This window comes from Gobius niger (genome assembly GCF_951799975.1).
Source record: "Gobius niger genome assembly, chromosome: 1".
Classification (NCBI taxonomy): domain Eukaryota; kingdom Metazoa; phylum Chordata; class Actinopteri; order Gobiiformes; family Gobiidae; genus Gobius; species Gobius niger.
The window spans coordinates 57,205,637-57,220,691 of record NC_136852.1 but is presented as its reverse complement, the minus strand read 5'-3'; the positions used below and the strand labels follow the sequence as shown (position 1 = coordinate 57,220,691).

Genomic DNA, 15,055 nt, shown 5'->3' with positions numbered 1-15,055 from the left:
GGATGTATGTGGGCCTAAAATAGGCTGTATAACTTAATCCATAGCCAGGTTTTTCAGAAGTATTCTTTGAAATGTTACTCTACGTGTGGTTATCATAAACCACAGTAAAGGTCATGCTGGGGCCTGATGTCCTCTGGCTGTCACACAGCAGACAACACACTGAAGGAGCTGATTCAGAGAAATGCAGAGCTGACTGAAGTCTGACTGATCTCTGGAGGAAAGACTGTATAGTGTGCAGAACAAACCCATTCACCCCAGGTGCTATGCTATTCTTGTTCAGAGACTTTCGGCTAATGCTTTGTCACAGTGGCTCTATTTTACATCGTCGAGTCCTTAAACACATAGGACTTATTTACTTTTCCACCGCAAAAGCAGTGAAATGTGTATGTTTTTCTCTAGTGGAGATGAACAGAGAGGAAAGAGGTGTTGTCAATGGCCTCAGGGGAGATTGTGAGGATCTGCAAACTCACACTGCAGCAGTGGCTCTAAGCATCAGCAGAACACACACACCCACACCGTCTGCGCTGATTCAAGGTATTTTTGGGGCGGGAAAGACCAATATGATGCAGGACATGGATGTAAGCAATCCAATTTGTTATCTTTTGGTGAATAATTGCTCATTAAATCATTAAATCACATATTGTCTGATAGTCAATCAAATCTACCTTTTTCTGTCTTTTTATTTTTTTTGGTTGGTAGGTGGTTTATAGGCTATGCTAATAAATATTAACCTAGACACATTGGGATGATTTATTATTTATCAAAAAGACAAAGCCTAAACGCAACATATGCATTGACTTTTTCTAAAGTTGGCGATAACCTGTACCCCTTTAAGTGGAGAGCTCCTGGTGCTGACTCGTGAGTTTTGGCCTCCTGCTATAAAAGCTGAGCGCTCCCTTCCTCCTGCAGTTAGTTCTCTGCTGTTCAGCCAACATGAGTTTCACAATGGAGCAGCACTTCTTCAGTCCGAGCCCTTACCGCAAGGCTCGCCCGGTCTCCGTGTCATCCAGCGGTTTCCACTCACAACGTCGCCGCCTCACGTACAGCCAGCCGCCCTCGGTCGAAGGTGTGGAGACTTTCAATGCGGACACGACTAGAAGAAGCGAAAAGGAAATCCTGCAGGCGCTCAATGACCGCTTTGCAGGATACATCGACAAGGTGCGCAGTTTGGAGATGCACAATCGCAATCTGGAGGCTGAGGCCGCAGCACTGCGTCAAAGCCAGACCGGGCGCGCCTCTGTGGGTGAGCACTATGAGCAAGAGCTGGGGGACCTCCGGGCACTGCTACAGCAGCTGTGCGGCGACAGAGTCCGCGCGGCGCTGGAGCAAGACCACCTGGAGGAGGACATCCAACACGTGCGCGGCAGGCTTGAAGATGAAGCGCGCAGTCGCGAAGAGCTCGAGGCGGCCGCGCGCGCCATGAAGAAGTACGCTGAAGAGTGTCGCCTTGAGCGCCGAGAACTCGACAAGAAACTTAATGCGCTTGAAGAAGAGTCGGCTTTTCTGAAGAAGAATCATGATGAGGAAGTTGCAGAACTCCTCGCTCAGATTCAGGGCGCACAGGTGAACTTTGAGGCGAGAGACACGCTCAAGGCGGACATTACCACCGCGCTGCGAGAGATCCGCACACAACTGGACAATCAAGCGAGCAACAATGCCATGCACACAGAGGAATGGTTCAAAGGCGAGTATTAGACTGTATTTTTAAGTGCTCTTTCCACAAGCCAAAGTCCTCTGTCCTTGGTTCGGGATTTTCACGCAGAGGCTATAAAACACATGCTGCAGCATTGATAGAAATATCTCTATTTTCACTGATTTATGTATTTAGGCAGTTTCCAATTCATAGCTAAGTGTTATCTCCCGATTGTGGATGTCATTCAAGGTCAGGCAGCAGGTAAAGACCCATGATGCGTAGAAGTACCACTGTCAAACTTATTTTTTGGTCAAGTGAGTAACTTATTATATGACCTGTCACTAAAGGTGTTTCCTAAACAGGGAAGTCCAATGCCTGTATTAATCATTCCTGCCTGTAGAATCTAATAAGAGTGACCTCTAGAGCTGTCCAGCTGACTGCAGCAGTGGGCCCTTTCACGCCTGGCAGAGAAGGTGCTGAGTCAGACTGACAGACACATGCAGTGTCAAGGTTAGAACCTCAAGCTGCGTGGCACAATGTGCTCCAAGAAATTAAGTTGCAGGTCATATACCTGAGGACACAGACTTTAAAGCTGAATTCTTTGGCTGCCAATGCTGCATGGCTTTACAGCATATATTTCACATACGCTTACCTTACATCACTTCTCTTTGTAGTGCGAATGGATAACCTGTCCGTAGCGGCTCGGTCAAAGCACGATGCGATCCGTGTGACCCAGGAAGAGATTGCAGACTATCGCCGTCAACTGCAGAGCCGCACTATTGAGCTGGAGACTTTACGTGGCACCAAGGAGTCCTTGGAGAGACAGTGTATGGAGGGTGAAGACAGACACCATGATGATCTCAACTCACTGCAGGTAAAACTTTTACATAAATTACGTTTGTACACATCAACCACACAATCTGATGACCTGTTCTTGTGCCGTAGGAGACCATCAATCAGTTGGACCGTGAGCTGAAGAGCACCAAGTGGGAGATGGCCAGCCAGCTGAAAGAATATCAGGAGCTACTGAATGTGAAGATGGCTCTAGATATTGAGATTGCGGCATACAGGTTGATTCATGAACTGTACGATTAGATATATTAAAAAAACATATTTGTAATGTTTATCTTTTTTTATCTTTAGGAAACTACTGGAGGGAGAAGAAACCCGGTTTACCTCTGGCGGAGGACCATACACGTATCTGGAGAGCAGAATCTCAGGGTTCATAAAGGTGAAAGGGGACGAAATCTCAGATCGTGTGATTGTGGAAGAGCAAACAGACGAGACTCAGGTTACCGAGGTGACAGAGGAAGCAGATGAAGAAGAAGGAGAAGGAGAAGGAGAAGAAGAGGAAGAAAACAAAGGAGAGGATGAAGATGAGGAAACCAAAGACAAGGAAGATAAGGAAGACAAGGAAAGTGACAAGGAAGAAGGCGAGGAAGAGCAAGAGGACAAGCCAAAATCCCCAGAGCCTAAAACTCCAGAATCTAAATCTCCACAAAAATCCCCATTGCCCAAATCACCGGCAAAATCTCCCGCTGTCAAGTCCCTTTCCTCCGATGAGCCGAAGCCGGAACCAGTGAAAGAGACACCGGCCTCCAAAGACTCTCCTAAACAAGAACAAAAAGACAGTGAGAAGCCTGTGAAGGAAGAGAAAAAGGCCAGCGAACAACCAAATAAAGAAGAGAAGCCCAAAGAGAAAGAAACCCCCAGTAAATCAGAGAAGGGCGATGATAAGAAAGAAGGAAAAGCTGAACCAAAAAAGGATGAATCTGCAAAAGAGCCCGCCAAAGAGAAGCCCCCTGCACAAAAACCAGCCAAAACCGAGCTTGAGAAAGTAGAACCAAAGAAAGCAGAGAAAAAGCCGGAGCAAAAGGCTGAGAAGGCTGAAGTCAAGAAAGAAGAGAAGAAATCAGAGGAGAAAAAGGATGCAAAGGTAGATAGTAAAGAGGGATCAAAGAATGAGAAGGCCGAGAAGATCTCCACCACAGACAGCAAGAAGTAACGTTATAAAGCTCAGTGCAGCAGAGTGGGCGAAAGCAATATTAAAAGCAAAAATAGCACAGGACAGACTAAGATGCATCGACTATGGTTGTATAGATAGCTCTAGTCTCCAATGGCAGGTCAGGGTATGCAAGCAATAGTGAATTCTGTAGCAAATAATTCCCCGCTCTTGTGTATGGCCTTTGCACAACCTCAAAGCTTCCGATGTGTGATTGTAATGAATGCAGAATGACCCGTGTAACTTGAATGAGAGAACGATCCCAATAACGAAAAAAGTGCATTCTAATTTTAGCCTTTAAAGCATAGAGATGTCAGGCTCGTGCAAGCTAAAGATTGTAAGATACATATGTATTTATCAAGAATACTGTATTTAGAAACTCACAAGACTTGAATTTGCTTGATGTGCACCTTATGCAGCTTCTCCCTGACAGGTGATGAGCTGTCCCTCATGTTTTTGATGTGCAAGTCTAGGACAATGACAACTGCTATGAATAAACTGCTGAAATTATGCAATATGAAACAATAAACTGGAAAAAGACAAATGCTTTGTTGATTTCATTGGGCTCATGACAAAACGCGCTCTGACCTGAGCTGCACTGCAATGCGGATGAGAGGGAGCTGCACACGCCCTCAGCCACTTCATGTTTACATAAACCAAAGCTCTTGAATAAACAATTATGCAATAATCAGATCTTGGGATATGACACATCAAAATATTTATTTTCAAACAGGTACAAAAGGCGTTAAAAGTGTTCTTTCTATATGCCAATGATCACAATGCTTGAGGGTAATCAAATTCTTAACTAGTAATAAGCTTAGCGATGACTGAAGAAACCTTGCGGATGGTTGTACTTGAATGGTTTCAGACGATTTGGACCCCTGAAATGAAACATCAGTGAATAATGTTGTTGAGCAGAGATTTTGAAATATTTTTTTTGGTACCTGACAGTTCGAAGACACATCTTTTCACGGGGAAATTCTCTGGGCCCCTCCACACTATCGTCCTGGCTCTCAGTCTCCAAAAACACATCCAGACACATGCAGAGGCGAGCCATCTGGTTGGTGAGGAGCTGATGACCTGGACGAGGCCCCTGCAGTTCATGTTTGAACATGTTTACCTCACTTTCAACAGCCTGAAAAGAATTGATCAGTTAATCAATGACAATGTGTTCAAAACAGACCTAAAATACTCTCAAAATGCATTTTCAAACACATTTTACAACAAAGAACCATTGAAATCATTTTCTTAAAGAAAAAGAAAGAAAAAAAAAAAGGGGGGGGGAAACATTGGAATATAGTACAGTGCTAAAATCTGTTAAAAGTGATCTGGATCTGTTCATACTCTCAGGTTGTCGTCAGTTCGTCCACTGCGCTCCCCCTTCCAACTGAGTAACAAGGTGAAGAGAGGAGCAGTTTCTGGATAGCGGGGGCTAATCACCACAGCGGCATGGAGGCGAGCTGTGCCCCTCTCCACAACACCCATGAAGTACAAGTCGGTGTCTTTAGCCAGACCAGCGTCAGTCACGTGTTTAGTATAAGGAAGCTCCTGTAAAACAAACAAATTCATTTGCAATAGTGAATCAACCAGTTTAAGCCAATGCCAAGTTCACCATCACAGACTTGGCAGGTTCATAATAATAATAATGGCAGGACGACTGGCCTCGAGAGCAGGGGTTCCCATGCTTTTCCCAAAAATTGCCATAGAAACAAGGCAGGGTCCCCAAAGTAAAAAGTTATTGCCTCTAGCATTATTTTAGCACAGCAAAACAATTAAAATTAAGTTTTCGAACATGTATTTAATCAGTTGAATTTGATGTTCACAAATCATACACTGTTCTACACTAAAAGACACAAAAACAAAGTGGCATTTTTAATCTTAAATCATTCTGCGACCACTACTTATATTGTAGATGTGTCCCTGCTCTAGGGGACACATGTGGGTGGACTGTATGATATTACAGGCACAGCATTGCTCCAAACAAACCATATAGTCTTGATGAGTAGTGGTGGTCCAGCGAGCTAAGCGGGAAACAATCTTGGCAGGAACAAAGTGCTGACACTCACTGGAAACAGGGATAATGCTGTGTTCTGAGAGCAAAAAATGAAGTATTATAATACCAAATACAATTCCTCATAAATGTGTTTAATATAACAATATTTCACCTAAAGATGCAAATTGTTTTTGCAAAGCCAAGCGGGACTGGACACGTGCCCGCAGAAGCTTCATGGTGGATTCCATGTGGCTGGCGCTCAATGAACTTCCCCCACACACATTCTGCCAACAAGACACATCGTCCATAAAAAAAAGTGTATGATTAAAATTTTACATAAGATTAGTTTAAGAACACATGCCTCTGAACCATCGTTGGGAAAGTGCAGTCCACCTAGATTTTGCACCCACATGTAGGGATAGCCCAGGTCGTCGACATGGTCAGCAAAGGAGACAATCCTACAATAACAAACCGTGATGAGAGCATTCTTTATTTCAGCAAAAGCAGAATTTAAGTGTTTATTCTTACCCAACTTTGTCAAACTGGTAGCGATTGGCAGGATTAGGCGTTTCCCGACCTTGGTCACCAATGTACAGGCAACTGAGGAGTGTGTTTGACCTCAACAGCTCTCTGCATGAAATAGCTTCTTTTAGTATTTTATGGACATAAAGGGAAGACAAAAACAAAACAACAACAAAAAACTCCTGTACACACCCTGCACTGATGGCTGTGGTGACATCAGTGGAAGTTGCAACCTTGGTCTTGACAGTCATGATATTGAGATTCATCAGGTAATAAAAGTAGAGATGAAGGACACTGCTATCTGCGGAGACAAAACACAGAGTAACACACCAATCAATTGGCATCTTAATTGAACACCGTCTGCCTCTTTATTGATTGAGCCAGTGAAAGTCCCACTGGGATGACTTTAGCCAGCGGTGCACTACACTGGAGTGCTGCAAACAGCACTTACATTTATCCCATATGATGGACAATTAAGGCTGAGCATCTGACACTATGGCAAGTTTAAATATACAAGAATCGTCTAAGATGCATTAAACTGTTGTAGCAGCAGAGACGATAGACATAGGCAGAACATTACAAATACAGAGCCGCAAGAGCAGAAGAGATAAAAAAAGACCCGAGTTAAAATGCTTACACTTCAAAGTAACTACTGCAGACCAACAACGCTCCCTCTCCTCTTTTTACCTTTTTAGATATAGAGTTACGCCTGCATTGCAGAACTTCCTGTAATCTGTCACTTTTTCTATTTAGAGGAAATGGTAGTAACCAGCGTATCATATTTACTTCCATTCACATGTTATCCATTTGAGTGTAGAATTACAATACCAACTATACTACATCTGCGCACAAGTAACAGGATCTGCAGCCCACATTAGTTAATGTGGAATCCAGCCGTTATTCATTAACAAAAACTAACAGGACAAGAAATTCTACCACCTTTACGATCACGTCACAGCTAACACTTACCTTTACATCTGAGATCCACACAGACAGAGAGAGGATGCCGTTTCAGCACTTCGCGTCTTTTCTCTTCCAGCTGTCCTCCAGTGGTGGTTCGTCTTCTCTTCTGCAAAACACCATAAAAACAAACGCATCATGAAAATATGATACGAAAATACACATAACCGTAAAGCTGCCTTCAGCTATTCTCCAGCAATCATTTTTGTCAGTAGCTGTCAGTAGTGAACTCTGTTCTGTACCCCCCTCCCCTCACCTACAGCCATCACTCCCCTCCACAAGCTGCCCTGATGATGCGTTCAAAGGGGAATGGAAATCTTATTAATCTAGTGAGCTACACACATTTACGGGCAGAATCAATAAGACATGGGGCAGAGTAAACATTTTGATACTTATATTGATTTGTTAAACTGCAACTTTCATACGAGTCTGTGTTTTTGTCATTTAGAACCCCCGATCAATAGCAGTGATTCCAAATTTGCCGATGTGGGTTTTTCGTACAGTGAGACCAAACAATTGAAAAGCACAGATCAACACTTACAGTTTTCTCTTGCTCTTCCTCTGCATCTGAATCACTTTCGTCATCTGAAGAAAATAGTCATACAGTCACACATAAAGATTGTGCATAGAATTATTACGAGCAGACTTGATTGTACCTTGTGAATCATCTGGTGGCTTTGAAAGAGCCTTGGCCTCATCCACATCCCCACTGATAGACACAGAAAGGTTTTTATCTAAAAGAGAAAAAAATAAAAAAGAAAGTTGGTTAGAAAACACATAATTCATCAAGTGTAATAGCAATGCATACAGAACACACCGCAGGCTTGGCCATATGCGTTGGCTTGGACAAAGAGCACATAGAGAGGTGGAGGCAAGTGCCGGGCAATCTCGGTCTGTTTCTGAGTCTGCTCATATGGCATGGACAGATATTGCTGCACAGGTAGTGAGGCCTATGGAATTAAAAAAATAATAATTAATTTCCCCACAGGAAATAGTTTCACTTATAATCAAAAACAACCACAAATAGTTGATATGTCGTTTACAATTAAGAACTAAGTATTAACCTGCATAATGGCATTGAGTCCTGGCTGCAAGCTTCTCAAATGTTCCTTCTTCACTTCAATCCCTTTTTGGATCTTTTCCTTTGAGGCTTGTGATTCTTCGTATTTCTCCGCCAGTCTGTGGGGGGGTGGGGGGCGGGAACGTTCAAATCCTGACAAAAACTTAGTAAAAAGATCTTGATTCATACCTTTTCCTTTGCTCAAGCTCCCAATCCAACCGTGCTAAGGTTAGTTGGTGCTGGTCATTTTTTGTGAGGGGTGGCCTTGAAATTTCTGTTGGAGCCTCCTTGTAAAACACCTCCTCACTCACCAAGTCGATCTCTTCATGTTTAGACCTATGAAAAAAAAAAAAAGAGGCTTTAATAAAGGCGCATCCCATTTTGTACATTGGGAGCAAGACATAAAGAGAGTCTTTCTTACTTGAACTCTAAACACTTGCTTATTTCTTTTTGCAGATGCATGACTTCATAAAGAAGATTCTGCAACTGAAGGTGAAGTACATCTACTTTCTGCTTAGCCTAAGGAGGGCAAAAAAAATACATTTTAAAACGAATAAAATAACAACCAAGATCACAATGAACGTTAAACCTAGATACTGATCAATGCTGAATATGAGTTACCTCATGAGTCTGGTCTCTGCCTCTCTTCAGCCGCATGTGAGCTAGTCGATTCAGTTTTTTCAGGTTCATAAAGAGTATACAGCCCTGCATGCGTCTCTGCTCAACCTCAGGAGACTAGATTCAGAAAATCATCAGAAATTCAGAAAACTTAAAACTATAAATTCCACATTAACAGTATGATAATCTTCTGTCTTACACACCCCTTCTTTGACTCCACTGGCTTTCAACTCTTGGATCTCAGCCATGAGTGAGGCTAAGCTTTCACATGATTCTTTGTATTGAAGGTAGTCCTGTTCAGGGTTTCTGCTATCCAACTCCACTTCCTCATTGTAAACCCGAACATCCTAAAAAGAGAAGACAAAAATGTAAACCAAAGCTTTACACTTCACTTAGAAATCTTTACTTGGAATAAAGCAAGTTCTACTACAAGTCACAGGCTATTTGGGCATTTGTGACTGTGTGTTTGTGTTGTTAGTGTTGTACATTGCCTGACCAAGAAACAAGACAAAAACAAAATGCTGCCACCTGGATTTAGCAACTGTTATGATCTGGGGTTGCAGCAGTTGGTAAGGTTCGGCAACACAATGGCCAAAAAATTTGATCAGCTGACTACCTGAACATCCTGAATACCCGGGTTATAACATCAAGGGATTTCTTCTACTTTGATGGCACACAGGCACAGGCATATTTCAAAATGACAATGCCAGGATCCAGAGTCCAGACCCAAACCCCAACAAGAATCTCACCAGTACAAGATCTGAGAGCAAAACTTGACGGAACACTGGATCTTTTGTTTTGGCAGAAATGTATTGGAACTATGCTGAAACCAAAGCAAAAGGTCCAACGAAATCTTACAGCCTGTACCCTTTATATTTGGTCAGTCAGTGCATGTAGCATTTTTGAACATGTATAATAAAATGCTGTTCAAAAGCAATCACTACAATGTTGTACAAAACATGGGGCAGATAATGCTGCGATCCGGAGCTTGAGCTGAACGATTCTCACTTGATGCACAGTTCATACAAACCTGCAGGTCTCCTTCGCCGCGTCCACGCTTCGTTTCTGGTGTTCCACCTTCGCTTCGCACCACCTTAGATTTTCGCTTTGAAGACATACTGGTCCTCTAGAGATTTAGGGTACACATTAATACAAAAGAAAACAGATGGCATGCTATTGCTAGTTAGCTATAGCCTCCCATGCAAAATAACAATTAAACCACAACTTCGACGTCAATCAATATTAATCAAATCGTTCTGACCAAAACACAACGCTCACCTTTCTAATTAGAAGTTAATTTGAAATGCCTTTATCACAAACTGTTTAGCAGTATTAGCAACTCGCCTGCCTACTCCGCTGCTCGGCGGAAGCTTGGCGAGTCTTAACGGAAGTCCCGCCCACAACCGAACAAGCGCGAAAGAACAGTGAGCGCCACCATCTGGTCACATTAAGCAACTTCGAGACCCCTTAACCGAGCTCATTAGATTTTTCTTCAGTTTGGCTTAACCCAAATGTAAAAACTTCTTGAATTAAAGTGTCAGAATGGCGACGAAAACGAGGTTGAAAGTGCAAAAACGTAGCAAAAAAAAGTAATGAGTGACAAAAAAGTGACAGAATGCGTGATGAAATCGCACCAAAAAAGCAACAACAAAAAAAAGCAACAGAAAAGTAACTGAAAGGTAAAAGTTTTTTTGTTTTGTTTTTTAAAGCCAAAAAAGAGCAAGAGAGAAATTACAAGAATGTGATGAAAAACTGACAAGAAAGAGCAACAAAACTGACGAAAACCCAACTAAAAGCGATGGTGAAAAAAATGTTTTACTTTCAGCTGTGGCGTTACACTGGCTTATGGATTTGGGTAAAGCTGAACTTGACAAAATGCACTTGGTTAAGGCGGGGTTTACGACGTTACACAAAGGCATCTATATAAAATTACATTTAATAAACTAACCATTAAATACATTGAAAACAGTCAAAATTTTATTTTCACAGATTGTAAAAGAATTACAAAGTGACTTTATTTTAGGTACATTTGGGGAGTTGACCTGTCTTCGACCGATCTCTGGTCATCCTCACTTGGCCATATCTATAAGACTCTGCAACGACGTGGGCACCCATGTTTTCTCACCTTGCACAAACACAACTCCTCTGTCTATGTATATTACAATTCGACCAAAAGTGTACAGCTGTTTGCCCAAATGACGTTTGGCGACAAGGGGCATGAACACAATGTTGTTCTCCTCTGCTTTGGCCTGAACAAGGTCTTTAAAGTTTGTTGGTACACTGGCACTGAAACCTCTGGTCGCGACACTCTCAGCATCTCTGCGCTCTTGCATCGCCTCGTACTGGAAGTCTTTCCGCCTCTCTGTCTGTGTAAGGTAGGCAATGTTTTCCCTTGCTCCAGGCTGCATATATCCACCTGTGATTAAAGGTAAAAGGTAAATAACAGTAAGATCAAAGCACTGTTGCAAAGGCTATGAAAATAAATATGTCCAGAAATACTGACCGACACCTGAGGATACAGCTCGATTCATGATGTCCAAAGCTTCGTTAAATTTCTCCTTGATAAGAGGTTGTGTCAGTAAAGCATCACTGAACATGCCTTTCCATCCAAGGTACCACTTTGTGATTTCTTCATAATTGGGGCTGTTGCTCAACCATGAACATAGCACCTATGAGCAGAAAACACTGTTTCAATCTGAAAATAAAGCCAATTAAGTTCATTGTAAGAAATGCCACTCACCTGTAACCACTTTGTAAAGAAGTTTTTGTCCAGTAAAGACACGAGACTAGAAGGAGAAAGCATGCCCTCCCAATCAATGACCCAATTAAATGGCTCCATCTGTTGTTGATGAGGATTAATAACAAGCTCCTCTAAACACAAAGCTAAAGAAAAGAGAAGACCATGTCAAATATTTACTATCTGTAACAAAAAAAGCACTGATGTTCCTACTGCAGACCATTGGTTGATATGCATGATTACATACCCAGTTTAGGAATAATGTTTTTCACCAAAAAGGCCTCCCATGCCCCTGGTGTGAAGACATCTTTCCAGGGCTGCAGAATGAGGCGAGCCGAAGCATCACTAGGATGCCACCTCTGCAGAGCGTTAGACAGTTTGCTTCTGATAGGAGGGTAAAGAGGCTCCAGACGTGACTGAAGCAATGGTAGCCACGGGTGGACCCAGGAATGAATGGGCACCGTGTCTGTTAATGGGTTCCAGTTATCAACCTGAGAAAAGGTATTTATATTTTAACACATCCGATAATCACGTGTGGAGCTGAACAGTATTGAGTGCTCTTTAATTAGTGATTTTTTGTTTACCTCTCTCTGCAGATGCGGTACTATTAGTTGTTCAAGTATATAATCAAGGATCCACTGAGGGAGGAGAGGAGCCCACACTTCGATACAGTCCACCATTGGCCCCACATTGCGAGGCGGCCAGTGCGAGACACAGGTTTGTATTATAGGGACCCATACTTCCCATAACAACCTAAAAAAGTTCCCAGAAAAGTGCATGAAATAGAGCTTCGGCTGAATCAATGTTCATCATATCATTGTAGCTTTACCTGTGATAGGGATCCATATTTGAATCTGGGGTATTGGAGTGGATGTTTCTGGTCTCAAGGATAGCTCTCCACTGTCCAATGTCTTCCAAGCAATAAGTGCAATCCTAAAGTAAAACAAATGTTGAAATAAACTTTAGAATATTATGAATGAATCTTACTGACAAAAAACACACAAATATAAGCATTTACTTTTAACGGGTTCCAAGAATGAAGTTTCTCTTTAAGCAACGGGTGAATAGCAACAGCGAGATCTGCAAGTCCCATTGTCTTATATTCCTCATAATAGTCCGTTTGCAAGGTTTCAAAAACCCGAGCACATTCCTAAAAACAAAATAAACACAAAAAAAGTTAATTAACTACGATTTGTTTATTGTTTTCCGAGTAACCCATTTTAGCTCCATAAATAACTGAAATAATAATATGGCTACCTGCAGAGTTGGTCCCTCTCCCGGTGCAGTCTCCCCTGATGGAAAACGCTCCACCAATGCAAGGACAGCCTCCATTCGCTCTATTGCACTTTGTTCCGTTTCCAATCTTGACTGCAGGGTTTTTGATTCATGATTCAAGGTTGTGACTACATCTTTTTCATGCTGAAGACGCCTTGCAGACTGGTAAAATGTAAAGACAGAGATAAACCAAATTTGTTTTATTTTAATAATGCATTATTCTTATATAGCGCTTTTCCAGTTGCTCAAAGTCCCTTTACAATTTCATGCATTATTCATTCACTCCACACTCAGTGATGATGAGCGAGCTTAACACTCACTCCTTCACACACTACATTCGCCATTATTTTTCCACCATTTTCATACGATTCATACAACAAATAAAACTTTAATACCTGCAGTATGTTTTGTTCCGTGAGGTCAATCAGCAGTTGGAGGTTATGTTCGAGCTCAGGTAGCGCAAACCCAGATCCTTTCTGATCCCGCATGCCTGCAGTTGGCGGCTCCTCGTCGGGGACACTATGTTTGTTGGACATCTGACTGTAGCTGTAATATACTTTCTGCTCTTTGCCGGTCATATCAATTACCTGCAGAGATGGACAAAAGTTCAGATTTACCATACAAATTGTTTAATGCTAGTCAGGATAAAAGAAATGTCCATGTGGTGTTACGGCATTGATAAGAAATTAAAATGAAGCAATACCGCGCCATTCACTTACCTTCACCTGTGCCAGCTCTCCGGCCGATGCAGCAGTACTTCGTCCAGCCAGTTTACCTGTAGCCTTGAGCTCATCCACTGTACGGTATGAGTACTTGGGTTTCTTCTTAGTTCCACTGCTTGCATCTTTGCGCCACTGACCCAGTTCTTTTTGAAATTCCTGAAAAGACAGTTTTAAATCAGATTTTGTAAACGTTCATGTAAAGCCAATTCACTTTGATACTATACCTTTTCTTCCTCCTCTTCTGAATCAACAACTGGAAAGTCCTGAAGACTTTGTTGAGTACGTTCATTACCATAAGCACCAACTGCACCTTTGCCTTTACGAAGTTTGGCCTCAATAGGATTAATAATACCTATAAAGCAAAATATGTATTACCGTTTGTAAATCATTGTTGGCAAAGAAAACACAGCAATCTTAAGTTGTGCTTACCTTGAGCATTTTTACCCAAGCCTTTGCCTGGTTGGTAGCCCATTTTTTGCAAAAGTTTTTGTCCAATCCCTCTTGTGTGCTTTTCCCAGTTGCCGATTCCTTGTCCAGATTGACCTGCAAACCGCTGGAACTGGTTTCCTCGAAACTTGCCCTATAATGCGTTAACATGTTCACACATAGAACTGTAAGATAACAGATAATATATGTCAACTGTCAATCAGGCTTTGCACAAAGGTTACCATCTGGAGTGTTTTGGGTGCAGTCGCACGAGGAGGAGGGGGCGGTGCTGCAGGGGTGTCCTCGTCAGAGTCATCCGATCTGTCCTCATCTTTTTCTTCTTTTTTTTCCTCAGCTGCTGTTTTCCTCAAACCAGCGCTCACAAAGTTTACTGGAGCAGTGTAGTCTTTGGACCTGGATAAAACCCCCAATTGTCATGTCAAACAATAAAACTTAAAGTATGAGTTCATAGTGAATGTGTAATTGTGAGCCATGTCCATAGAGACATCCATTTACCTTTTACCTCCAAAACTGGGCCGCTCATCCTCATCAGAGTCTCTGTCAGCCCATATGCCGTACGTAGCCTGTTCCTTGCTTTGCCTTGTTCTTTGGCGCTCAGGGTTAAACTCATTGGCCAGATCCCACTCTGTCACCTCAAAACTCTCGATCTCCACTCCATGATCGTCCTCCTCATCCCCTCTCCGTCCATACAGATGTGACATCGACATATTTGTAACACTATAAAACAGTTACATGTTCTTTTAGCTAATACACTTAAATACAATAGCGTAACTTATATAGCATTTTAAAGGGCACTTTATGTTAGCCAACATTGCTTTATAAACAAACTACAACTGTAGCGTCATGAAGACACTGTAGCTAACGTAGCCTATCCAATAGTAATACACGAAATAATAGATTTATCTCGTGTTTTAGATACTAAGGGTTATGAAAAGCACCAAACCTGATTAGTCCATATAAATGAGTGGATAAAAAGGCATAAATTAGCAATTTTCCATGTAGTTTGTCTTTCTAAAAAAGCAGGGATATTTGTTAGCAGCAGCTTCTACGAAAAACAGCGCACGGCTCTGACCACCAAGTGCTTCC

At 42.2% G+C, this 15,055-nt stretch overlaps 3 protein-coding genes across 3 annotated transcripts; 1 reads left to right on the top strand and 2 right to left on the bottom strand.

Moving 5' to 3' along the window:
• Positions 1-819: 819 nt before the first annotated feature.
• Positions 820-4,179, top strand: LOC306973507 (neurofilament medium polypeptide-like). Its single transcript, XM_079570431.1, has 4 exons — positions 820-1,684; positions 2,308-2,507; positions 2,579-2,703; positions 2,777-4,179. Exons 1-4 carry the CDS (start codon positions 934-936, stop codon positions 3,636-3,638), a joined length of 1,938 nt encoding a protein of 645 aa, XP_079426557.1. The 5' UTR covers positions 820-933; the 3' UTR covers positions 3,639-4,179.
• A 133-nt stretch (positions 4,180-4,312) lies between these two features.
• Positions 4,313-10,183, bottom strand: thoc5 (THO complex 5). The gene is made up of 19 exons (XM_079570421.1): positions 10,067-10,183; positions 9,819-9,914; positions 8,992-9,135; positions 8,792-8,905; positions 8,592-8,689; positions 8,360-8,506; positions 8,175-8,289; positions 7,928-8,060; positions 7,767-7,844; positions 7,652-7,695; positions 7,120-7,219; positions 6,343-6,451; positions 6,157-6,258; positions 5,984-6,086; positions 5,801-5,912; positions 5,622-5,725; positions 4,980-5,183; positions 4,580-4,770; positions 4,313-4,516 (listed from the first exon to the last, which is right to left on the bottom strand). Exons 2-19 carry the CDS (start codon positions 9,903-9,905, stop codon positions 4,453-4,455), a joined length of 2,049 nt encoding a protein of 682 aa, XP_079426547.1. The 5' UTR covers positions 9,906-9,914; positions 10,067-10,183; the 3' UTR covers positions 4,313-4,452.
• A 578-nt stretch (positions 10,184-10,761) lies between these two features.
• Positions 10,762-14,938, bottom strand: tfip11 (tuftelin interacting protein 11). Its single transcript, XM_079570039.1, has 15 exons — positions 14,913-14,938; positions 14,465-14,686; positions 14,191-14,362; positions 13,952-14,102; positions 13,747-13,874; positions 13,520-13,678; positions 13,196-13,387; positions 12,783-12,962; positions 12,544-12,675; positions 12,355-12,458; positions 12,110-12,278; positions 11,773-12,016; positions 11,529-11,671; positions 11,292-11,457; positions 10,762-11,204 (listed from the first exon to the last, which is right to left on the bottom strand). Exons 2-15 carry the CDS (start codon positions 14,674-14,676, stop codon positions 10,858-10,860), a joined length of 2,499 nt encoding a protein of 832 aa, XP_079426165.1. The 5' UTR covers positions 14,677-14,686; positions 14,913-14,938; the 3' UTR covers positions 10,762-10,857.
• Positions 14,939-15,055: the final 117 nt, after the last annotated feature.